The sequence below is a fragment of the Sceloporus occidentalis genome, unplaced genomic scaffold (assembly GCF_023333645.1).
Source record: "Sceloporus occidentalis isolate IW3139 unplaced genomic scaffold, rSceOcc1.0.p SCAF_5, whole genome shotgun sequence".
Lineage (NCBI taxonomy): Eukaryota > Metazoa > Chordata > Lepidosauria > Squamata > Phrynosomatidae > Sceloporus > Sceloporus occidentalis.
The window spans coordinates 621,421-647,123 of NW_028316985.1; the positions used below are offsets into that span (position 1 = coordinate 621,421).

A 25,703-nucleotide genomic window follows, 5' to 3' on the forward strand; every position below is an offset into this window, starting at 1 on the left:
TACCTCTTCTGTATATTCTCTGTGTGTTCAGGAGAGCGAGGAAAAGAAAATTAAACCGTATTGTACTTTATTTCCGTTCTCAAGCGAGCAGCAGGTAGTATAGCAGCTCACTATTGAGAGGTTAATGCTGAGGATTTAAATTCCTTGCTTCTGAAAGTCTAGAAATACAAACCCAACTTTATGACTATAGGAAAATTAGTGGACCAAAGGGAAAAAATGGAAATTAAAAACCAACAACCTTAAAAAATAAAATTTCCAAAGAGAATAAAACTCTTTTGTCTTTAATTTGTACAGAAGGTAACAAAAAGTCATTGAGAAGCCATGAGAAATCACAGTAGGTCCGCGGGCGGCTGGATCATCCCCAGCTGCCTACCTGGGGTTGGTTCTACGAATGACCTTCTTGCTCAGGTGTCTCGGCCAGGTTCCTTTGCCTGCCTTCTCCAGAATGGCTTTTTGAAATGAAAGGCATGACTTGCTCTGGAGAGAATTGGGACAGAATTGCCCTTGTGGGTAGAGTAGTAAGATTGGAAAGGAGCTATCTACAAATGAAAACCAGTTCCCTTTGCTCCAGCTGGGAGCAAGACACCGAGCAACATCAACTGACTGAACTGCAAAGAAAGCCAACAGCCTTGTTGAGGTGAAAGCAGACATGGGCACTTGCGGAGCCAGCGGTGGTGGCAACGGAGGGACCGGGTACGGAAAACGTTCCTTCCAGCAAAGCGGCCATCTTGGAGCACAGCATGAGTGGAAAGGAACAATGCATGAAGCCTTTCTTTACAACCGGGGAAGCAAAAACAAGAGCGAATGGGCAGAGCCCTGGGAGTGGGCTACCAAAGTGTCTGCAAGGCTATGAAGCAAGAAGCATCTGGTTTAGAACTCAAGACAAAGCCTGTTAAGTCAGTGGGCAAACTGGATGGGCAGGAGAGACCACTTTCCCCTTCTCCCACCTTATTATCCCTTCAGGGCCAAAACAGGAGATTCCAAGCCACTGAGCAAAACTGACACTTGGTCAATCACTTTTCTATTCCAAAGTAGAAGGCTCTGCCTCAGCCATTGCTTCTTCTGCAGACAGGCAAGGATTTCGTTTTGAAATTGGAGCGTGTCTGGCAGGACTTTAAGCAGAGCCTGGGAAGTCACTTTTCTTTCCAAGGGAGCTGCTGCTGCCTGTCTTCCCTGGCCCTTTCTTTGAGGGTATGTTTGGTGAACCTTTTAAAAGGCGTCCCATCAAGTAAATAGATCCTTGCCTCCTTTCCCGTTCTTTCTAGAGCCTGCCGGGAGGGTGCTGCTTCCAAGACTTCTCACTTGGATTAAAACACGACAAGGAGGGTCCTTTTGACTGGTCTGGTCCCCCATACTGAACACTTGGCAATAGGATGCCAAGTCTGTCTTACTATAAAATTACAAACAACTGCGTTATTTAGGCCCTTGCTGGCCAGACTTTTGTTTGCATTGTTAGGGGAAAAGGAATGCTTGGGTTTAATTGATTTATTAGGAGGTAAGTGATGGGGTATTAGGTGATGAATTTAATCAGTTAGCAAAAATATTTGTAATTGTGTTACTCTAAAGAGAAGAAAATGCCCTCTTTAACCTTGTAAATAAAATGATTAGATAAGGCCTAAGTGAAGAGCTGAGTGGATCATTTTTGGACAATCTTTAGTCAATGTTATGTAAAGAGATCTTGTAGCACCTTTGAGACTAACGGAAAGAAATGAATTTTAAGCATGAGCTTTCGTAGGCTTCAGGCTACTTCCTCAGATGCCTTTTAATTTAATTTTAATTTTAATGCATCTGAGGAAGCAGGCTGAAGTCTAAGAAAGTTCATGCTGCCAATTTCTTTCTTTCAGTTAGTCTCAAAGGTGCTACCAGTTCTTTCTACGTACTGATTCTATAGATTAACACGGCTGTGTCTTTGAATTGAGATAGTACTGTCAGTGCTGGAATTATAATGCTAATTTGTTTGAGTGCTAAACTGCAGAGTCCCAAGTGTGTTTACTAAAATGGTAATCCCACTAAGTTTACTAGGGTTTACTCCAGGCCTGGTTTGGGAATTGAAGCAGCCAAAGCTAGTTTCAAAGGAATTAAATTGGCCAAAGGAGAGATTTGATGGATACCTCCAAAGAGAAATTGTGAAGTTCTCCAGAATGCCATAAGATTTGGCAAACATGCATCTGGATTTGGGGTCTTTGGCATCTGGGGGTGGGGGGATTTGGACATGGATTCTTCTTGAGTCTTAATGTCTCATCCAGCTCTGAATTCAGTGGTTCTGACCTCAAGTTGCTCTGTATTTTTCTTTACCCCATTTATGCACCAACATTCTCTCATTACACACAGAAGATGCTTTACATTTTGTAATAATGGTTTACAAAAGAGTAGAGAGCAATTACAGAAAATGGACCAGTTTCAGAGAGATTTAGGCAGGGTTCCTACTAGGGATGTAATTGAATTGTTTTCTTGTTGGATGCGAGGATGGACAATTAAGTTTTTGCCCAGCTGGGGGAAAAGGGAAAAGCAAGCATTTCTCCGCATTATTCTCCTGCTATTACAATCTCTCATTGAGCAGGAATTATTTGGTGAGAAAAACAGGTGGAGGTTTTTTGCATGAAAAAACAGTTTTTTTGCAGAGAAAACAGGTTTTCTGCATAGGAAGTCTATTTTCTGGATAAAAAAGGTTCCAGAATCTTATATTCTATTTACTTACATAACTTTGTGTCTATTTAGCTCCATAGCAGAGGTACTGAGAAATCTTGCTAGTGAACTGCAAAGATGCACACTGGACACCTGTAAGAATGCCTGATGCACATGAAGACCAATGTGTATCAGTGTGTGGCACTTATGAAGACATAACCTCCCTACAAGATTCCCACCTGGATGTTTTTTCTTTTCTCTTGCACGGAAAACTCATTTCCCTCTGCAGAAAAATCCTAAGCAACACTTTGGGATGTCGAATAATAAGAGAAAATTGTACAGAATTGTTGCTGGTCTATTATTCTTCCAGATGGGGGTTCCTGACTGACGGGAAACTCTTTTTTCAACCTAAGCATAAACAATTACCACTATTCTTTCCATCAGTGCTCCCAACTTCAGCTTGGTCTGGTTGGAGGTTTCTTTCCTTTTTGTGTGCTATGCCTGACCAGGACTTAGCCGTGGTGTCCCTGCGGCCGACATCTCGGCGCCGCAGGGTATCACCCAGTGTTTGCAAACACAGTTACGGCTGCAGCTGCTTAGTAGCTAGAAGCTGAGCGGCCCTGCCCCATGCCAAGGGGGCTCAGCCGGCCTTCGCGAGGAGGAGCAGCAGAAATAAGGGTTCATTGCCGCTCTCCAGCCCTCCCAAGAAGAAAAAAAGAGCACCAGGGCAGCAGAGGGCTTTCCAGAGGAAAGAAGAAGGCATCCAGCTTTTCCTAGTCCTGAAGTGAACTTCCTGCAGATAAGTTACAGTCTGCAGTCTTCAAGCCTCCATCCAGAGGAGGCAGCGGGTGCAGGCAAAGTCTCCTCACATTGTCCCAGAAACAGCTGCAGAAGGGACAGAGACACTGAGCCCACGACAGTGTGGGCCTTCAAAAGAGCCTGCACTCAGGCTGATAGCCAACCAACAAGACTCCAACCACTCTCAGGGGCAAGAAGGGGTCCAGGAGGGAGGGTGGTTGTGGGGCAGTACGACGCTGCTGAGGAGGAAGGCTAGCGTGCTGCAGAGCGGTAGGTAGGCTGCAAAGAGAAGCAATTCCTTCCTTGCTAAAAGGAATGCCAATCTAGGTTGCTAAAAGTAAAACATGCCCATCCTACCCACAGGGTTGGTTATGGTGTGTTGGGTTGAGGTGCACATACCATTGCTCTCTATAGATAATGTGGTCATTTTTGTTTCTGGTTTCAGCAATCTCAAAACATGAGGTTGGTTGTATGTTAAGAGTAGGCCAGAGCCTTTGGGTGGGCCTACTCTTGCCTATGTAATTGCTTGGAAGCAATCCTAAATGAAAGGCAGAACATTTTTATTTCTGGAAGCTTCAGGGAGAGTGCAAAGTAGGGTTTTAATCTGATAGCATTAAGCCTGTTTTAGGGGTTAGTGTGTTTCATGCACATTGTGGATTGTGGTCATGAGGACAGAGCCTGAGTGGCAAAGGCTGGAGGATTGCTACCAGCACATTGGGGGGATATTAGGTGTAAAAGGATGCTCTCGAGGTTGATGTCAGCACCCCTGACATTGGACAATATGGGATTTGGCTTTACAGTCGGCCTGTCTACTGTCTGAAAATGGAGAATCGCAAGGGAGTAAGCCATAGCAAAGAGAGTCATACCTATCTGCAAGTACACATACAGAGGACTGTGCTATAAATATATTAATACTGGATATTAAGTGGTGAGGCAAGACATACAGAGTTTAAGGTGGTGGAATGAGGCAGCACTCCTTAAGCTGCTGCCATGGTTGGAGAAGATGGGACTTGTGGCCCAACATATTTGGAGGACACCAGGGTGAGAAAGACTGTTGTGGCATTTTGAGTGTCTACTGTATAGGGTTTTTAACTAGACTGTAGTGTATGAATAAGCTTGGAATGATGGCAGCATATATTACTTTCACTGTTTTCAGACATGCTGTTTAAAAAGTGGACTGAGTAGGTTGGGCTCAAAAAAGGTTTCATTGCTTTCAATGGGGTGATGGCACAGAAGCCCAAGCAGGTATAAAGTACCTGTTGCACTTTTTCCTGGGGTGCAGACACAGATAGCCTCACAGCCCAAGTGTGGTCAGAGATTAGCAACCCTCCTTGAGGTGGCTGCAAATCTTTTGCTGGAGTGTTTACGCTGCCTGGGCTGATTTTGGACGGTTAGTGACCAGCCCTTCCGTCCCTCCATCAGCCCTGCCTACGGGAAGGAAACTTGGCAAAGCACCCCCACCATCTCCCAGCAAGATCCATTCAACAAGAATAGTTTTGGGGGTGGTGATGGTGGTGTATGCTGTGTCTTTGTGCATCCTTGGGCCGACAACCTGCCACTTCCCCCTCCCTGCATTGGAATAAGCTTGGAAAGGTTAAGAGATGTGTGAGGGCAAGTGAGGATTTCCCTCTTCTGCCCCTCTAGCACCAGAAGAATTAATACCTTTTCTGAGGAAATGCACTTTGGGGCACACTGCTCCACACCAACCCACTTTAGGGGCAGAACATTTCTTGCGCAGATGGGACAGTTTGTTGAAGGGAACAACGCAGTCCAGTGGGATGTTGCAGAGGCAGACCCCAGCATCCACAGGCAAAGCCAGAAGCCTGGCCCTAAGCTGGGGAGGAGGCCTGTGCCCATCCCTCTCTCTTACACCTTCATCCTCCACTCCCTCCCTCAAGTCCTCCTGGGTGCCTTGTAGGGCAGGCAGGCTCAGAAGCATGCAACCAGATGTTCTGGCAGAGAAAACTGTGATGATGTTTCCCTTCCAGACTCGGAGCAGGCTTGGTCAAGGCTGCCCATGTCTTTCTGGGTCCTTCTTTCTGGAGGGGCTGGCATCTCCTTGAACTTCTGGCTGTGTCCTGAGGAACAGACCAGGGGTATAAAGGAAGCAAAGTCCACAATGGAGGTCTGACAGAGTGCATGGGCCCCTCATTTTATCTGTGTCCATCTACCAGCTGAGGCATTTTGTCAGATGGAGATGAGCAGCATAGGGTTTTATTTGCTGCAGTCCCCAGATGGCTGTCAAGTAGGTGTTTCGGTCCACCCCCACCCCACGGAAATGCCTTTTGAGGGACACTACCTGACCCCAGTTCAGAGCAGGTCTCCTTCCTTTTCCTGCTTGCCCCAGGGCCTGGGTTCCTGAAAGGGGTTTGGGCTTCCTCTGCCTTCTTCCAGCTTCCCCAGTGGGGCTTCCCCCTACTTTTGTCTTGGCAACATGGGCATTCCTGGCACTTGGAAAGACTACAGTAGATGCAAAGGGGCCGTCCTGCCCCCTTCCCTGGCTCCCACCCCACCCCACCCCACCGGACCCCAGGAAGGGAGGCAAGAGATGGGGCTAAGGCAAGGGAAGCTCTGGCCAGGGTCTGTCCCGCAGCTCTGCCCAGCAAGGATGGAAGACTTGGTGTGTCCCCAAAACCAAGTGCAAGGTTGTCTTTTGGTTCCCCCCTCCCCTCCCCACCCCCCAAATCTGTAAAATTCAGAGCATCTGAAAGGAGTTTAAAAAGACTATTTTTTCTTTTGTTTCTCTCACATTCATTCAGTCACTAAAAACTCCCACAAGCTTTGCAGAAAGGGGGGAGCAAGCCCCCCACTTTCCCTCTAGCCAGATATAGCTTTAGTAAACCATAACAAAACAATGTGGCTATAGATATAGATATATAGATATTTGTTTTTTTCTTCCTTTTCAAATATATAGCTGATTAAAAAGATGCAAAAATGAGTGACTAGGATAGAGTGGGCGGGATCCTGGCATTGGCATCCTTCTCAATAGGACTGCCAAACCTACAGAAATGCACAGAGATTTATAGAGACTCTTTCAAATGCGTCCCACGACCCCCAAGAAAATGCGACCTCCCCCCTCCCCATGAATGTTGGCAAAGCGGAAGCGGCTGGGTTCTCCGCTTGCCCCCTTGGATGCCCCCAAACATGCTTCTATCCATGCGACTTCAGCCCTCTCTCACCAGGGCCAAGGAACACAGTCTTCCAAAAGGCAGGTCCTTCTCTTTGTGTATGTGGTCTCTCTCTCTCTCTCTTTCTCTCGCACCCTCACCCCCCACCCAGTCCATATCAGTCTTCCAGCCTTCCTCCCAATGAGATGGTTCTGTTGGAGCAGGACTTAGAGATACTGGTTGTGTGTCTGTGTCTGTGTGCATGAGTTAGGGGTGGGCAGGCCAGCCCTTTTCTGATTTGTCTTTCCTTTTCTGCTTCGCCAGCAAGACAGCCATTACATGCATTCTGGTATTGCGCCACTCCTCTCCCCAGCATCCTGGAAGGTGCTGCCCAGCCAAGGTACCAGGGCTCTTCTGACCTTCGTGGCCATTGCCAGTCAGAGCCTGCTTCTCCCTCTCCACAACTATTTGCAGAAGGCACACCCAGGCTGAAGTCTTTGGCCCACTGGGCCCATTCAGACCCTTTCTAAGGATGTGCGTTTTACCTTCTGTGCAAGACAACTGGCATACCAGAGCCACAAAGCACAAACACTGCTGTTAACCGATGTGCTCCCCTCAGTTTCCTCTCGTTTTCCCCCCATCCCCAGCAACCCAAACTGACTGGTCTCCATCCAACCCAGAAAGGCCCTTCCTCTTTAGTGCCACCTGCCTGCCACCTGCGCCCCATACACATACAACCCATTCAAGAGGTGTCCCCTGATAATGGGGCACCCTCTCCCGTTCCCCAGAAGCACCTGTCCCGCAGTGACTCTCTTGGGGAAGGGCACGCCAGGCGATAGAAAGACCAGTCCCCCCACTCCGCTCTGGGGTGGGTTGAGGGGTGCATTTCCATGCGGCATTCTTGGCCTCCCATGTGCGTGTGAGAGAGATTGAGAGAGAGATGGGGGAGAGAGAGTAGGTACTTGCCAGCTCCCTGCCCTTCAGTGCAGTGGTCAGAGTAGAATAGAAAGAGAATCCCACGGGTTCCTGTTTACTCGTCTAGTAGAAATGTCCCGTCTGGCCCCTGCGAGGAGGAGGCCAGCACCAGCCGGGATGGTCAGCTATCTACCAGCTGTTTGAGTGCCCGCTCAATGTTCATGCGGTGCCCGACCCGCGTCACCCCCAGCTCTACAAAATCCTCCTTAGTCAGGGCCGGCAAGTGGGTGCCCTCGATTTCATTGTCCTCAAACTTGTCTCGATGCTCCACCAGGTTGATGCTTTCCAGCCAGTCCCCCACATCATACTTGTTCCACAGGTGAAGGGGCTTCTGCATGAAGGGCCGCGGCGGATGGAGGGCGTGCAGCGGGGGCCCCGGAGAAGGAGAGGGGGACGGGGACCGGCTCCGGGCGCTCACGCTCCTCACCACGAAGCGCACCTCCTTGGGTTCATGTGGGATGGAGAGGCTGGAAGATTTGAGGATGGTGGGTGGGGTGAGCCCGTAGGGCCGGACACTGCTCAGCGGGTCTGTCCTGTCCAGGGCGGACTTCACCGGACTGGGAGTGCGTCGGGTCACAGGGTAGCGGCTGCCGGGCCGGATGGTATACGTGGTGCCCGAGCTGCGCTGGGAAATGGTACTCAGTTCTCCTAAACTACTGAAAAGTCTGCAGAGAGAAAGAGAGGGCAACAAAGCAAAGTTGAGGGTGAGGGAGGCACTGAGGTACCCGACCACACACACGCACACGCACACGCACACAAAACCTACAAAGGAGAGCAGGGGATTACTGTGGTTCTGCAGAGCCCCAGGGAACAACCCCCTTGCACCCCAAGGCAAAGCAGGACCCTCTCAAACTCTCCTCCTCTGCGCTCACTCACTATTAATCCTTAGTAAACAGAAAGGAAAACCACCCTGAGATTCTTGGCTTGGAGATAAAAGGCTGGAGATAAATATTTGCATTAGTAAAAGTAGTGATGTGAACTGCATAATGTTAATAGGTTTAGCTTCCTTCCAGAAGGTAGAATCTCTGAAGGGAAAATGGCCCTCACAACCTCTCCTCTGGCTACTGAGCTATTTGCCTTTGGAGGTCAGGCAAAGTGGGCGAGAGCCAACATGGTCTGGTCATTTGGGGGGGTTGGGCTAAGTCTCGAGACCAGGGTTCACATCCTCGTTCGGCCATGGAAACCCATTGGGTGACCTTGGGCAAGTCATATTCTCTTGGCCTCAGAGAAAACTGTCCTCTGAACAGATCTTCCCTTAGGGTTGCCATAAACCAGAAATGACTTGAAAGTACCACAACAACAAGAGTGGGTTTAGCTTGTGAAGTTAGCAGTGTATGTGTTTGAGTGAGGCAGGCAAATGGCAGTGTGTGGGAGGGTGCCAGACTTTTTGCTTTGTTCCTCCATTTTCTTCATCTCTGAAAAACCATTGTGGGTTTTAAGAACCCCAAAGAATTTCTTCTGCAATAAGCAAAATGGCTGGCTTGGGGAAACGGAGGGTTTTTCTCTTCTGTGCTGGTAGAACCTGGATTGTGAGTTTTCTGAGGGCACTTAGACCACAAAAAAGGCATTGAGGATGTTTTGCCACTTGGCCCAGGCAGCTCCTTTGATGGGACTGTGAGCAGCATCCCTTCCCCTTCATGTTCGTTTATCTTGAGAGGAATACTTCTTTGCCTCAGTGCATACAGTACTTGATCATATGGGATTGTGAGACAAAAAGCAAGTCTTGTGCTGGCATGCCACCATTTACGCTTTTCATTGGGATGCCCAACTTTTGCGGTTGCAAAAATGGCTCAATGTTTTTAACTTATAAACTCTGCATTTCCATTATGTGCCAACTGGTGTTACTGTCTGTTGGCCACTGCTGCATGTGATCCTTTGCCTTGAGATGCTTGTTCTTCCTCTGAATGAGGGAGTCTGTAGGCCTCTCTGCTTGTACTCACTTGAGCCAGAGTCTGAGAGCCCTTGCCCAGTGCATGTGTGTGCCAGGCCTCAAAGGAGGAACTGGAAGCCATTTGTTCTGAATGGTTTAATTGGGAGAACAAGGTGGCAACTGGATTTCCAAGGCAGAGGCTAATAGGCCAGAACAAAACAAGGCCTTCATTTGTCAGACCTCTGGCCTAATGCTACACGCAGTGGTCAAGGGGCTGGGAAACAGCAGAGGCATCTCCAAGCCCTTGTCTTTTATAGCTGTTGATGAACAGGCTGTCCTATTCCTAGCCACAAGGACAAACAACACAAAAGGCAGCAATGAAAGATTTTGGTGAACCTGTGGGTCGTGGCATGGAGGAGCAGTGTAGGAGCTGTGGAGCATGTGTAGGAGTATAGTCAGAAAAGCTAAAGCGCAGCATGAGCTCAGGCTTGCTAGAGAGGTTAAAAAGAATAAGAAGAGATATTTTGGATATGTCTGCAGCAAAAGGAAGAAGGAAATGGTAGGGCCACTGCGTGGAGAAGATGGCAAAATGCTAACAGAAGAGAGAGGAAAGGAAGAGTTACTCAAGACCTTCTTTGCCTCAGTCTTCTCAGAAAAGGAAAAGGGTGCTCAACCTGAGGATAATGGAGCAGAGGACAGAATAGGGGAATTTCAGCACAGAATAAGTAAAGAGATAGCAGAGGAATACCCTGTTAATCTCAATGAATGTAAGTCTCCAGGACCAGATGAACTCCATCCAAGGGTATTAAAAGAACTGGCAAATGTCATATCGGAGCCATTGGCCATAATAGTCTTTGAGGACTCCTGGAGAAGAGGAGAAGTCCCAGCCGACTGGAGGAGGGCAAACGTTGTCCCCATCTTCAAAAAGGGGGAAAAAGAGGATCCCAACAATGATCCTCCAGTTAGTCTGAGATCAATCCCAGGAAAGATTCTGGAGCAGATCATTAAACAGAGAGTCTGTGAACATCTAGAAGGCAATGCCATAATCACAAAAAGTCAACACGGGTTTCAGAGAAAGAAGTCATGCCAGACAAACCTTATCTCTTTCTTTGATAAAATGAAGGGAATGCTGTGGATGTAGTAGATCTTGATTTCAGTAAGGCCTTTGACAAGGTTTCCCATGACAGTCTGGCAAACAAGCTTGTAAAAGGTGGGCTAGACAAGGTAACTGTTACATGGATTTGTCATTGGTTGACCGGCCAAACCCAAAGGATGGTCAGCCATGGCTCCTTTTCATCCTGGAGAGAAGTGACCAGTGGGGTGTCCAGTGGGGCTCTGTCCTGGGCCCAGGGCTATTCAACATCTTTATCAATGACCTGGATGACAGAATTGGGAGCATACGTATCAAATTTGCAGATGACACCAAATTAGGAGGAATAGCTAATACTCCAGAGGACAGGATCAAGATCCAAAATGATCTGAATAGACTAGAAAGCTGGGCCAAAGCTAACAAAATGCAATTCAACACGGAGAAATGTAAGGTATTGCACTTAGGGCGGAAAAATGAAATGCACAGATATAGGATTATGGGGGACACCTGGCTGAATGAAACTACATGTAAAAGGGATCTAGGAGTCCAAGTAGACCACAAGTTGAACATGAGTCAACAGTGCGATGCGGCAGCTAAAAAGGCCAATGCAATTTTAGGCCGCATCAATAAAAGTATATAGTGTCTAGATCAAGGGAAGTAATAGTGCCACTGTATTCTGCTCTGGTCAGGCCCCACCTGGAATATTGTGTCCAGTTCTGGGCCCACAATTCAAAAAGGACATTGAGAAACTGGAGCCCTGTGTCCAAAGGAGGGCGACTAAAATGGTGAAGGGTCTGGAAACCTTGCCCTATGAGGAACGACTCAGGGAACTGGGGATGTTTAGCCTGGAGAAAAGAAGGTTAAGAGGTGATATGATGGCCCTGTTTATATATTTTAAGGGATGTCATATTGAGGAGGGAGCAAGCTTGCTTTCTGCTGCTCCAGAGAACAGGACCCAGAACAATGGATGCAAGTTACAGGAAAAGAGATTCCAGCTCAACATTAGGAGGAACTTCCTGAGAGTAAGGGCTGTTCGACAGTGGAATGCACTCCTTCCTCGGAGTGTAGTGGAGTCTCCTTCCTTGGAGGTCTTTAAGCAGAGGCTGGATGGCCATCTATTGGGGATGCTTTGATTGGATTTCCTGCATGGCAGGGGATTGGACTGGATGGCCCGTGCAGTCTCTTCCAACTCTATGACTCTATGATTCTAGTGTTTAACAGCCCAGCACTTAACAAAGCTTGCTTATCCATAATTCTGCATCTGAAACTGTCTGTTCAGACCCAAGCCTGAAGCTGACACTGCTGAGATGTGGTTTGAATGCAGGTTAATGGAGGCTAAAGCAGCACATTTGCGCAGTCGTCAGAGAACCGGGATGAAGCGCTACCTAGTAGGACCTGTCTGTACAAGAAAGCAAGGGAAGGGTCTAAGCTGAGACCCCACTGGGCCAGCAGGAATTGCTCTAGAAAACTGATTTTTAGAAAAAGTCCCAAAGAGAGATCTATCATGAGATGATAATGTGACGTAATAGAAAAGGCAACAATGGTCAGCAAAATGGAAGCCAGGAGAGAAAAAGCAAGAATGCATTACAGGTGGATTCGCTCCACCAAGGAAGCCACTGTTGCCCTGAGTTTGAGCAGGGCAGGGGATGATGGGGGACTCTTCTTGGAGGTCTCTCATTCATAAGGTTGCCATAAGTTGAGGTTGACTCAATAGCAAATAACAACAAACATCATCCAAGCTCTTACTATGTTATTTCTCTGTTCCCTGTGTGGGACTCTTGTGGCCACTGGATAGAAACCAGGAAATTCGAGCATCTGTCTAGGAGAAGCCACTCAAAAATGCTCCCCCCCCCCCCCCGTTAAAAATCCCACATATATTTTGGAGGTAGTGCCATGAATATAATGAAATCACAGTCTTTAGAGTTGGAAAGGACCAGAAAGGCCATTTAGTCCAACCTCATTCTGCCATGCAGTAATGCACAAATAAAGCACTCCTGAAAGGTGAGTCCTAACTCTAAAGACATGGCAGAAAATGCTTAGCTGTCAGAAAGGAAAAGGTGCTGAAGTCCTCACTGGCCAGCAAGAACTCACGAAGCGTATGGCACAGAGACCCACTTGCCTCTTTCCTCTCAGAAGCTGTGGATACAGATATGTTCTGCTAGCCTTGTGCCATCTCCCAGGCCTTGTGCCATCCTATGATTACCCAGGCCAGGGGCACCAAGCAGGTTGAGAAGCTGTCACACTGCTAGAAGCAGCAGTCAACATGTCTATGGATGTGCAGCTTTGTACTATCAGCAAGTGGATGCAAGGAGGCAAAGATGTGCATGTAAATCTCCAAAATTTACAGCTTTCCCAATTTTCCAGTCACTTCCAAGATGATTTCATGGCCATCTAGAACAGCTGAACTCAATGCATGCTCAGCAGTGGCTCCTCTTCTTCATCCTGGAGAGATGTGACCAGTGGTTTGGATGAAGGAATAGAGGGCATATTTATCAAATTAGCAGATGGCACCAAATTAGGAGCAGTAGCTAATGCCCCAGAGGACAGGATCAAAATTCAAAAGGACCTGCATAGATTAAAAAACTGGATCAAAACTAACAAAATGAATTTCAACAGGAAGAAATGTAAGGTACTGCACTTCAGACGAAAAAATGAAATGCATTTCATGGGTACTTAATAAGACTACATCTGAAAGAGATCTAGGAGTCCTAGTAGACCAGAAGTTGAACATGAATCAACAGTGGGATGTGGCAGCTAAAAAGGCCAATGCAATACTATGCTGCATCAAGAGAAGTATCGTGTCTAGATCAAGGGAAGTAATAGTACCACTCTATTCTGCTTTGGTCAGGCCTCATCTGGAATAACATTATGTCCAGTTCTGGGCACCACAATTCAAAAAGGACATTGAGAAACTGGAGCCCTGTGTTCAGAGGAGTGCGACCAAATTGGTGAAGGGTCTGAATGAAGCTCTATGAGAAGAGACTTAGGGAGCTGAGCATGTTTAGCCTGAAGAGATGTTTAAGAAGTGATATGATAGCCCTGTTTGAGTATTTGAAGGGGTATCACATTGAAGAGGAAGCAAGCTTGTTTTCTGCTGCTCCAGAGAATAGGACAAGGAGCAACAGATGCAAACTACAGGAAAAGAGATTCCACCTCAACATTAGGAAGAATCTCCTAATAGTAAGATTTCTTCGATGGTGGAAGACAGTCCCTCAGAGATGTTGATGGAGTCTCTCTTCTTGGAGGTCTATAAACAGAGGCTGGATGGCCATCTTCTGTTGGTTATGCTTTGATTGAGAGTTCCTGCATGGCAGAAGAATGGGATTGGCCTGGATGGCCCTTGTGGTTTCTTTCAACTCTATCATTCTATGGTTGCTTTCTCTCTCTCTCTCTCTCTCTGTATAGGGAAGTCTTTTTTGTTGACATTAGGGGATTATGTCAAATAGGATAGCAGCCTGGGGAGAAACCCAGAAAGGACCCTCCATTATGCAGTGATTTTAACTGCAACTGCAGCCAGTGTTAACAGCTGGCCATATGTCATGGCTGCCATCCTCTGAGGAGCTTGCCATGTGAGCAGATTCCCAATCAGTGTCCAAGGAGGTGATTCATTCATAGAATCATAGAATCGTAGAGTTGGAAGAGACCACAAGGGCCATCCAGTCCAATTCCTCCACTCATTTCCCAGCACATGGTGCCAGTCCATGATGGCTTAATCAATGAACCACTTCACTAGATAACCATCATTAAATGGGAGTCAACTGGAACTGGTCCCATCTGTTCTGAGGGAAAGTGTGTATGTGTGTTTGGGGGGGGGGGGTCACAAAGAGTCTTGTACTTTGGCATATGGCTAGTTGGCAGACCGTGGATGGCATCTTACATAGAGCTTCAGAAATGCTTTACAGTGCTATTCTTTGTAATGTCTGGTGGACAAAGCTTTCTTTATTCCTGTTCTTGATTTCTGGCACACAACGTCTCAGTTTTGTGGGGTTGCAAGGCATCTGAAAGGGTGGTGTGGATGCGGCTTAAGGATTTTAATCTAATTACTGTTTGGTTGCGCCAAGCTGACCAGGCAGCAGATGTGGCTTGGGGCTCCTTTACTTTTGGGGTGGGGAATTCACTCTGGGTTTTTATGGGACACACTCCTGGTTTTAAGGGAATTTCCCAATAATATCATTGAAAAAGTTGATAATGCTTGATAATGCTGAATACAGTAGACAATGAGGATCACACTATAGGTGGATAGACTCAAAGAAGTCATGGCCTTCAGTTTGTAAGACCTAAGCAGGACTGTTGATGGGGCCCTTGGAGGTCTCTTATTTGTAGGGTCACCATCAGGAGTTAATTCTTCACTATGTTTCTTTTCAAAGGGAGCAACATACAATTTTAGCAGATTTACCACTGTGAGAAATCACAGTTTTCAGGGTCTTTTCACAATTAGGGACCAATTTTGCACAAAATTCTTACATAGACATTTTGCACAGAAAACATTTTCTGCACCAGAAACAGCATTTCTTGTGCAGGAAATATTTCAATACAGAAATATAATTTTAACAAAATGCTGTTTCCGGCACAAAACAAGTAAGTGCAAATATTGTACAGAATTAGTACTGAAATTTGAAGATTCTTGCCAGCCCAGTATTTTTCTCATCAGGGTTTCTTGAGACTCAAAAAAGTTTTTGTGACCATTTTCCAAAAATTATCCTGTCTTTCTCCCAGTATGGGGCACAAAGTGGGATCAAAGATCTGGAAGCCAAGCCTTCTGGAGAATGACTGAGGGAGCTTGATATGTTTCGCTTGGAGAAAAGAAGACCGAGATGTAAGATGATAGATGTCTAAGTATCTGAAGGGAAGTCATACAGGAGATGGAACCAGTTTATTTTTTGCTGCTTCAGAGGCAAGAACATGAACCAATGGATTCAGATGGCAAGAAAAGTGGTTCCTCCTAACCATTAGGAAGAACCTACTCATGGTAAGACCTGTTTGACAGTAGACACCCTTCTTTGGGGGTCTTGAAACAGATGTTGGATTAGCATCTTTCAGGAGTAATTCAGTTGTGTCTTCCTGCATGACAGGGGTTTGGATTATATGACCCTTGTGGTCCCTTCCAGCTCTATAAAGATTCTATTATTCTTCCCCTCTTTTTCCTACTGCCTTCCATTTTACCAAGTATTAGCATCTTCTCCAGTGGGTCACATTGCCCCATGATATGTCTAAGGTATGACAACCTCACCTTAGCCATTTAGCTATCTAGTGAGATTTCCTTTGGCAATACATGGTTACCCATAGCACCCTTCTCCCACAATACTTTTCAAAGGAGTTGATTTTCCTCCTGTCTGCTTTCTTCATTGTCTAGGATTGACACCAGACCACAAAAATATCATTTGGATTATTTTAAAAGCCTTGAAAACTACAGCAACAAATACCATCATCTCCCAACACTCTTGCCCAGGATCTCTTGAAGGCCTCTTGTTCACAAGGTTGCCATTCCTCCTCAAATAGTTCCAACACTCTGGAGAGCTCTTGGAAAACTGGGACTCTCTCCTGCAGAAGCCAGCGTGGCTTGACCACCCTCAGCAAACTACCACCATCCGTCTCTGCCAGGCCACACCGGCAGCAGTGGCTATTTGGGAGGCTCTGGTGGTCATACTTGGATGAAATTGCTAAAGGAATTTAATCCCTCATTTAGGTTTGATCTCTCTAAATCTCTTGTGTGCTCAAACTGTTCATAATTCCCACCTTGGCCTCTCAGCAAAGCTGGCACAATCCTTCCTCTGCATCGTGGTGTCTCTGCAGCTTTGCATGCAGCTACTGAAGTTGAAACTGGGAATCCCTGGCCAAGGGACTGGATAGCAGTGCGCCATGGCCATAAACAGCAGTGGTTTGAAGAGCTAATGGGGTGCCGCATGAAACTGTTTGCATTTTAAGGCTCTTGCTGATCAAATGATGAGAAGGTAGGAGAGGGCTGCAGAGAGTCCAGAGGGCTTTTAATGGTGGGCCTGCAGCAATGCTTAGGAGCATCTTCTCAGATGCTATTGCCAACCCTTGCTTTGTTAAGACAGCAGCAATCTCATCTGCACTCTGTCTGGAAGAAATACATTCTCAACAGGTGGGTGTCATCCTCAAAACCACTCTCCTCTTAGGTGAGCCTCCCCCACTGGCTTTAGTTGGACTTATGTAATAACAGGTTATGGCCTAATCAAAATTAAACACTGTTTCCATTCATTTCAATGGAATGAATGAACTTAATATTCACACTGAAATCAACTTCAGTAAGACTGAAAAGTGCTTAAGGGGTTTTGTATTTGTAAATGTTCTGGGTACATTCTTTACAAGCAAAATGGAACTGTTTCAGTGGAGGAGCAAGGTTTTCAGCAGAATGGTATCGGGGAAATGGTTTCCCAAGCATTTAGATCTTGCATGCAGAGCGTTTGTACTGTAGCATCTCTTCTTATCTGACTGACTGCAATAGTCAAAGGATGGACAAAACGGGGCAGTGGAATACCTGACCCGAATGTGTAGATGGGAACAGATTTCTATGGAGAGATGACAAGCAAGCTGCTAAGCACGTAGCCACTTGGAGTTGTGAGTGCAAAATTGTGGTGGGCTTTGCATGGTGGCAGCAAAAAGCATAAGTGACTGGATGTTCTTGCTGATTCTAGTGCCTGTTCACTGTAAGAATTGGGCCATCCTTCTTGTACAGTCATACTATGCCACCACTTTTTTGGAAATTTTGGGGAATGAAATGTGGGAAGCTACTTCATAACCACATTAAGCCTCCACTTCCCACCCAAGAAATGTGAAAATAATGGCTGTTCCTCATTCCCATCTCCCTTTCCACAATCCAGTGCCAGCTTCAAAAGCTTGTCTTCCTATAGACCTTTGGCAAGGTGTGCCCAGGCCAGGCTTGCTGGAGGTGGAAGAGCATCGTACCCATGTTTAGATGGATGAAGGAAATGGCACAGGAGAAGCCACAGCACTGAGAACACCAGCCAAGCTTACATTCAGTCCTAGACTGAAGCACTGGCATGTGTGCAATGGATGGAGCAACAGGGAAGACACAAAACATGGTTCCAAGATCACACATGACTGGATGGAGGTGACACAGGCCAACCCAAAGCTCATCTTCCCAGGGGCTTTGAGACCGAGGTTCCAAATGGAAGCGTTATTGGGCACAACGTGTTCAGGGAATGCCTGCGTCAGCCCCTTGAAAGGTGCAAGAAGGTCAGGGCTGGAGTGAAGGGGAGGTAGAGCCCAGAGCTTTGAGGAAAGTTTGCATGTATGGAAGAAAAAGACTAGCAGTCTTTGGAGCTAAGGTCTCCTCTACACACACTCTCTCTCTGCCTGACCTCCTGGCTGCTCTTCCCTAGTCTCTTTGAGCACCAGTCTCCCAAGAATGAGCCACCCACACATGCAGGTCTGTAAACTGTGCATGTCACAACAGCCCCCATTCCTCCATTTGTAAATAACTTGGAGGAGATCCATGACTGCTGTTTTGTAGACACTGCTATCTGACCTGTGCAGATCAGTCTTTTACAAGGATGTGGGGGGACAGGACAAAAAAGAAAATATGGTCTCAAGCGCTCCTCTCCTTGAAAGTTGCTTCCTCTACTAACACCATGGTCTTGGGATAACTGATGATACATACTCCCAGGGTACACACTCACACAGCTGGGCTTCTGCAAGGATTGTGTTGGACAGGCAGGCCTCAATGGCCTCCCAGCACCCCTACTCTTGTTCAGATGCGAGGAAACTCTGAGTGAGCTGGAGTCACATTTCTGTTGGTGTCCCAAGGGGGTCAGGAAGAGCTTCTAAATACCAGATCACTGAGCTTGGAACCCACAAAGAACCGGCTTGTGGGGTCAACTTGCCCTAAGATTGTTCCCTGGCCATCATGCTGGGTTTGACCCAGAGCAACAGAAGCTGAGCTGCTGCACAGGGGACCATGGAGGTGGCGTGAGCAAGCCACAGCAGAGAATATCAGGCAACCTTACAGAGCTGCTCCCCACTGAAGAAACCCCACAGGACAGCTGGACCCTGGCAAGGCAGTGTGCTGTTTCCGCCTCTTATGTCTGTGACTGATACAGTTCCTAGCGGTGGTGTGGTGATACGTTAGCTACCCCTTTGCTACTCACTTTCTCCAGGATGCAAGGATACAGAACGCAGGTGCCTCCAGGTGGCCCCTCTGCGCTCACGTTCTCCACCAGGGATGCCTCCTCTGGGCCACATGTTTAGCCTCAGATGGGAGCTTCCTCCTGGGACTTGGTGGCACAGAACATCACAAGACAGGGAGACAGACATGCTAGGGGCCACAGAGGGGCAGGACGGGGACAGATCCACACTGCACAGCAAGCGTTGCCCCTCCTCGTCCCTCCCCCTCCCCGCAGGCCACCAACCCTGCCCACTCTTACACACACAGCAGCAGCAGCAGCAATAGCAGCAGCAGCACAAACAGACGGACGGACAGACAGACAGAGGACATGGGGTTGCTATGAGATGAGAACATGCTCACTTACACAACTCGCCCACCCTCCTGAGGCCTGAGGTGGTTCTAGACAGAGCAGCGGAGACATGCAGATGGGAGAGCAGGAAGAGAGGCAATGAGAGAAATGTTAGCATCAGTCCAGGGCGCCAGCAACAACACTGAGAAGAATGAACAGACTTCATCACAAAACCAGTCTGGAGCCACTGCAGCTCCCAGAAGCCACTGCCTGCTGGCCAGGAACCGGCTCAGGAAGGGGAGGACTGCCAGGAGCCATTTTGGAAGATTGGGTGGGTGCTCCTGGATGGCGGCGATGGCAGCATCATCAGCATGGGGGAGCGTCTGCCCTCTCCCCAGACCAGGAAGGGGCAGCGGGACAGCGGCTGGGGTGGGGTGGGGAGAGGACCTCTGGCATCCCACCACCAGCGCTGTTCACCTGCTTGTCCACGCTGGTCCACCACAGACACACCCTTTTGGCCTCCAGGGACAGAAGATGGAGGTTCTTGCCACCTGGGGCCAGTGGATATAACTGGCCAAGGAGGGCTGAGGGGTGAGAAGAAAGATGGTCATGGGATCCAGGCCATTGGCACCAAAGGATTCTGGGAGGCAGCTCAGTTCTGGTCAGTTCAATGTCCATTGAATCACATTCCTGATCTGCAGCTAGAGGAAATGGGACATTCATAATCGCATGGATTCAACAGCCAAAGCCTGAGACAAAGCAACAGTGGATTTTTCAAGTGACCACAGGTGAAGGGGGGGGGGGAAGGCGATGGGTGAAGGAAGGGAGACTGGGAAGGAGGGTTGAAGGAGAGCATTGAGAAGGAAGGAAGGAGAGAGATAAGGAAGGAAGGAAGAAGGAAGGAAGGAAGGAAGGAAGGAAGGAAGGAAGGAAGGAAAGAGAAAGGAGGAGGAGAGTCACATGAGAATGGTGCATCGCAATTCAGCATTGTTTCTGCTGCTTTCCCCAGGAATGTGCAAGCCAGGCATAGCAGCCTTTTCTGTGTTGGCACTGTTGGTGGTTAATGAGAAGTGGCCTGAGAAGAGGTACTTGTGCCCATGAGAGAGACTCGCCTTTGGTAAAGGTCAGTAGATGGGAAAATGTTTCTGCTCACTGACGAACAGATACAGCCTCTCTCCTGAAACCACAAAGGTGACTTGGTTCAATTGGTTCTACCCTGAATTCTCCCTCCTTTTTTTAACATGGGTTGCTAGATGTTGTAATCCCTGCAACTCTGAGAGCTATTCCTGAGGTCTGCAACACATTGGTCACTTCCTAGAATGGCATGTGCCCACTCTGCACCTGCAGCAGGTTGGCAGCTCAACAGGTACAACAGGGTATATTCCGCAGTAAAATTAAGTAAATAAAACTCTAACAACAAAAAGGCCAGATACTGCAATAAGCTAAACCACTTGTCTGGGATATATAAAATTTATGCCACAAGCTATGCAAATGCATACTACATAACTAAGTGTGGAAGTATGTTCACACTTACCTGCAAATAAGCCTCATTGGCCTCAGTGGGACTTGCGACACAGTAAGCATGCATGGGCTTATTCTGCTTCTTTTTAGTCATCTTGGGGTAGTGAATGGAGTTACAGAAAGCAGGGAAATCTTAATTAAATACTGTTTTGGGCTTCTGACATTTATCAAGTGCCTCTGCACTTTTGCATATGAATCTTTGCAATAATCACAACCACGTTTCCTGCTTTTTTTCTTTTAAAAGCTATCCTAAGCCTTCCAGATCTGCTCTCAAGGCTTGCTTAGAAAACCACTGCTTCTAAGCACTAGAACAGCTTTTCAGTTTAAACTTCAGGAGTGTTATTGCTCCGTTGCTGCAGAGGGGGCAAGGGTCTTGAAATGGCAGCTGGGCTTCTGATGTGCACCTGTCCTTCCTTTCCATTTCTTAAATGATTTGAAGTCAGGGAGATAGCTGTGGAAACATCTACATGGTCACATGCTCTCTTCTGTTGTTTTATGTGCTCTTAAAATTGCTTATGTGTAACAGAAATGAGGTTTATTCCCAACTCGGTGTACTTAGCACCAGGGCAGTGGAAGCAAAGCCCATTACTGGTGCACTAGTGTGCTGTGATTTAAGTGCATTTAAAATACAAAACTGCACGTTTACATAGTACTCCACTTTTAAATTGGGAGCTTTGCACTAACCTACTTTTGGGATGTAGAAGCCATTGTCAGGCATGGCATGATAGTGGGCAGGGAGAAGGAAAAAACTTGCTGTTGAAATAAATCCCACAGTGCTCCAAAGGGCCCTTGAGGTTCTGCCTGTCCTCCTGGCTGCAGGGACTGGAAACCTTCCACCTCTTCTGATTCAAAGGGCAGAGGGTCCATCCGCTGGCCAGTGCGGATGCCCTCCCCGCAGTCAGTTCTAAAACTGCACCAGCAGAGGTCAAAGGTGGGGGTTTGCACCTGCATAGTAAGTCAAGTTCAAAGATTCAAAGGGGTTTGCATAGGGTTTTGGAAATCCTGCCCCCGGACAGAATGAGGGGGAGGACAAGCATCGGACCCTGTTGTCCTCATCATCGTCTCATAATGAGTCCCTAAGCCATTCTGCTTCTCAGTTGCTTCTATGGGATGAATGTCCAGTCTCTTCCTGTTAGAAGTGTCTCCCTTTTCTTTCAATCCAGGATGACCTCCCACTTTCCTCTGCTAAGTCTCTCAGGCCAGCTGATGCCTTTGTTTCCATTTCAGAAGAGAACTGACTCCCCCCACAAAACACCCTGTTTCTCTCTGTGTTATGATGTGCACATATTTAAACTCATGCATTTTTCTCGCATCCTAATTAGTCTAACCTAATAAATAAGCAGTCCCAAGATAGACTCCCTAGCAATCCCTTCACCAGTAACTTCTAAGAGGAAAGCCTGACCTTTGATAATCCCTCTGAGCGTGGCATGGACACAGGGCAACTTCAGGGCAAGAGGAGGAAGCCGGGAGCATGGTCCACCAGCAGCCATGATTTGTTTCAGTGAGCCAGGAAAAAGCTTGCTTTAGATTTGGGAGTGCATGCTTTGTAATTTATGAGACCCACACCGTGACTGAGCCCTGTTTGAGACTTATGCAGGTGTATGTTCCCCTGCAAAGTGGTTGGATATTTTTCTCTGATGAGGAACATCTAATTTCATTTCAAGGACATTGAAACAGAGTGCTATATGGGCATTGATACACACTGTCCATGGATGTGCATGATCATTGTGCAAAATTATATCTGTACAACTTGAGTGTACATTTGGTTGTAACCTGATGCCTTGGTTCAGTTGTGCTTTTGCCTTTTAACACAAGGACTGCACAGCACACAATTAATGCACAATTCTGCATGCAGAAGTTTAAACTACATGGGCCTGTGTGGGTTCTTGACCAGTGTTTGCCCTGCCTTTGGGACTGATAAGGAAAAACCCTCAGTGACTTTCTGCCTTGCTGCCCCAGACCTCCCTGAGAATAGAGATTAGACTGTTTTCTCCCATATTCCAACCCTCCACTTTTACCGCCAAGCTTATCTTGTGACTCTGAGAAATGGAAATCATTGTTTTGGGGCTGATAGGAAAAGCTTAACTACCTCCTTTCCCCTGTCCTCACTCCCAGGAGTATTTGTCAGCTGGAATCTTCCAAACTAGAGGGATAAAGAAGGAGAAAGAAAGGATTAAGCCCTTGGGACCCAGTCCAGGTCATGCTCTGTGTAACAAGTCAGGTCCCCACCTCGGATGAACATCCTCATTCCAAGATACATCCAGCCCATCTGGTAGTAAGCCCTGCAGTCTAGCAGATCCCCTTCCTGAAACCTCTAATGTATTTTTATGTATTTACTGACTCTATTTATGCTGACTTTCTCCCAGAGTGAGACCCAAGGAAGCTTCCTTCTCTTACCTATCTCTAAGCCTGTAAGGGAGGTTGTGAGGCCAAAAAATAGTTGGTTCTCAGACAGGTTGTACCCTGATCACAAACATTTTGCATAAGTTGCAGGAAGAAGATGGTGTGGGAAGAATAATGGACAGCACAAGGTGCTCAGATCACAAGAGATCACCTGTGGCATAAACTGCTCCAAAATCTGTGCCTGTGTTACTCTACAGAGGCTTTGCAACAGGGGCTGAAGCCTTCCAAGGAATCCAGTCTACAGCTACCTGAAGGGATGCTTTTGCATGCTGTCACTTTTCAGTACCAGAATTGGCAATAGCAGGAAAGTGTCTTTGGCTCAGATGTAAACCTTTCAGAACTTCCAAGCTGTCTCTCAGGGGCACAGCGTATTGAAAGCACACACTCCTAGGGAATGCATCGCCCCTGCCCCACAACTCCTCCACCCCACCTTCCATGAACATGCAGGAGCCCATGGCCACAATCCACTTGCTGGGCAGAAGAGTGGGGCATGTATGCCAGGATTAGTAAAAGGTTAACGTGGGGATGGAAGTGAAGCTGTCGGGGTGTGGTGGGTTACAAAGCATGCTGTGACTTGTGACCCATAAAACCCCTACATCCTTGTAGGCTGTGCGCGCTCACATTGGAAGCCAAGAAGGTGCTCTCCCCCTCCTGCCCGATTTCTCCAGCAATTCCTTTTGGATTAGATTAGGACCCTTCCTGCATCAGCTCTGTTGGAGGCACCCTTCCCAAATGGATTCTGCAGTTCTTTGTCTTGCAAGGAAGTGAGCCTACAACAGGAGCGGCAGCTGCACCGAGGCAGCGGGCCACGTTTTGCATTGCCCAGGCGCTGTACTTTAATCCCTTTTTTTTCCAGTCTACAAAAATGGTTGCTCCTTGTTTTAATCAAAAGAAAATCTATTCCCTTTTAATCAGAGGCACAGGGGTTGCGGTTTGATTAATCAGTAGTAAGAATAATGAATGTGGCAGTAAAATTATCTGACTCCAGAATTCTTTCACTATTGCCCATTAGGCTGTCTTTAACTACAGTCCACCTCCTTATCAGAGAACTTAACATCCATGGATTTAACCATCTGTAGATGGCATCCCTTGTTTTAATGAATGGTGGCACGTACACGTGACTGTGCTAGCGGGCGCACAGGTGCTGCCATTATTTTCACTGGCACTTGAGCATGCACAGATTTTGTTATCTGTGCAAAGGGATCCCCACAAATATGGCGGTCCAACTGTAAAATCTGATTCTTGTCTGTGATTCTTATCTCTTCCTTTAGGAGGAACTTCCTGACAGTAAGCGCTGTTTGAACACACTCCCTCTAAGTGTGGTAGTGTCTCCTTCTTTTGAGGTCTTTAAACAGAGGCTGGATGGCCATCTGTGAAGTATGCTTTCGTTGAGAGTTCCTGCATGGCAGAGTGGCGTTGGACTGGATGGCCCTTGGGGTCTCTTCCAACTCTAGGATTCTATGATTCTATTATTCTCTTCCATCCCCTCTAAGGGGAATCACTTCAAGGGCCCTCTGATATCCTTTTGATTCCTATTTTACCAGCAGCAACCGACCACAAAAAGCTGTGCCGTCTTTCCAAGTCTTCCAGACTCCATGGCAGTGTGACAGAGGGTCCTGGAGGACTTGGCAAGATTGTCCCCCCTCCACATGATCTTGCCAGGTAGTCCAGGGCTTTGTGATCATTAGACATAGAGCCATGGAAGGCTTCACAAGATTCCTTGCTATTTGAGGAACCAAGCAAGAAAGTTTACAAAGCCATTTCCAGTTTTTTACAACCTGGTTTTGGCCAATTTTTGAAAAAGTAAGGATTTGGGAGTTGGGACTTTTAACAAAAAAGACTGGATAGTGGCTGGAGGTTTTTATGTGTGATCTTTCTTTCTTTCTTTCTTTCTTTCTTTCTTTCTTTCTTTCTTTCTTTCTTTTTTAAGGTAGCAAAAGCCCACTGGTGGCTCCTTCTCTCTTACCTATCTGTTTGTATGTTTTTCTGGGGCTCTAAATGTGCTCCAGGCAAATGGGCAGGGGATGGGTTGGCATCAGCTTTACTAGATCAGTAGTCCCCAAACTGTGCCCTTTAAGAGATTTTGGACTTCAGCTCCCAGAGGCCTCAGCCATGTTGGCCAATAGTCTAGGATTCTGGGAGCTGATGTCCAAATCCCTTAAAGAGTACAGTTTGGGGACTACTACTGTACTAGATGAATGAATGACAGAACCTCTCTGGGGCTGGGAGATGTTGCACACAACCTCTGCCAAAGGTCTCCCTGGCAAGCTCTCTCTGGCAACACTGGAAAAGATGGTGCATAACAAAATGATTGCCTAGAGCAGGGGTTCCCAACCTTTTTGACTCACGGAGCCCTTTTTATAATCATTTTCTATGGCAGAGCCCCTAAGTGGCCTACCCTATATATCTTACAAGTTAACAGTGTTTAGGCATTACTTTTTGGTTTTATCCTTTAATTTCATTCAATTTTTAGTTCTTTCATTTTCCTGGAGAGGCCGTGGAGCACCTGGGAAGTGCATGCAGAGCCCTAATGGCTCCACGGAGCACAGGTTGGGAGCCGCTGGTTTAGAGGAGCATCACTCAATGAATATTATTAAAGACCTTCTTTTCTAATCTTGCAATACTGGGAGCTTCAGCTCTCCAAATGCCAGAGAGATCTGCTTTTCCACTCATGTTTGAGCTTGGAATCACAGAATCATAGGGTTGGAAAGGATGCTAAAGACCATATAGTCCAACCTCCTGCCACACAAGAATACACAGTTAAGACATTCCTGAAAGATGCCATCCAAAAAGATCTCCAAAGAGGAGAGTCTGAAGATGTGCATTTTATTGATGGACATGGATCTTACAGTAAGCAAAAAATAAATATAAAAATT

At 47.0% G+C, this 25,703-nt stretch overlaps 1 protein-coding gene across 1 annotated transcript in view; it reads right to left on the reverse strand.

Moving 5' to 3' along the window:
• Positions 1–3,034: 3,034 nt before the first annotated feature.
• The window catches only part of LOC149311503 (SH3 and multiple ankyrin repeat domains protein 3-like), a 425,035-nt gene continuing 402,366 nt past the window's right edge, over positions 3,035–25,703 (reverse strand). Inside the window, exon 24 of the mRNA XM_089526562.1 lies at positions 3,035–8,170. Coding sequence (XP_089382688.1) covers positions 7,627–8,170 — 544 coding nt within the window. The 3' untranslated portion in view covers positions 3,035–7,626. The remainder of the gene's footprint in view (positions 8,171–25,703) is intronic.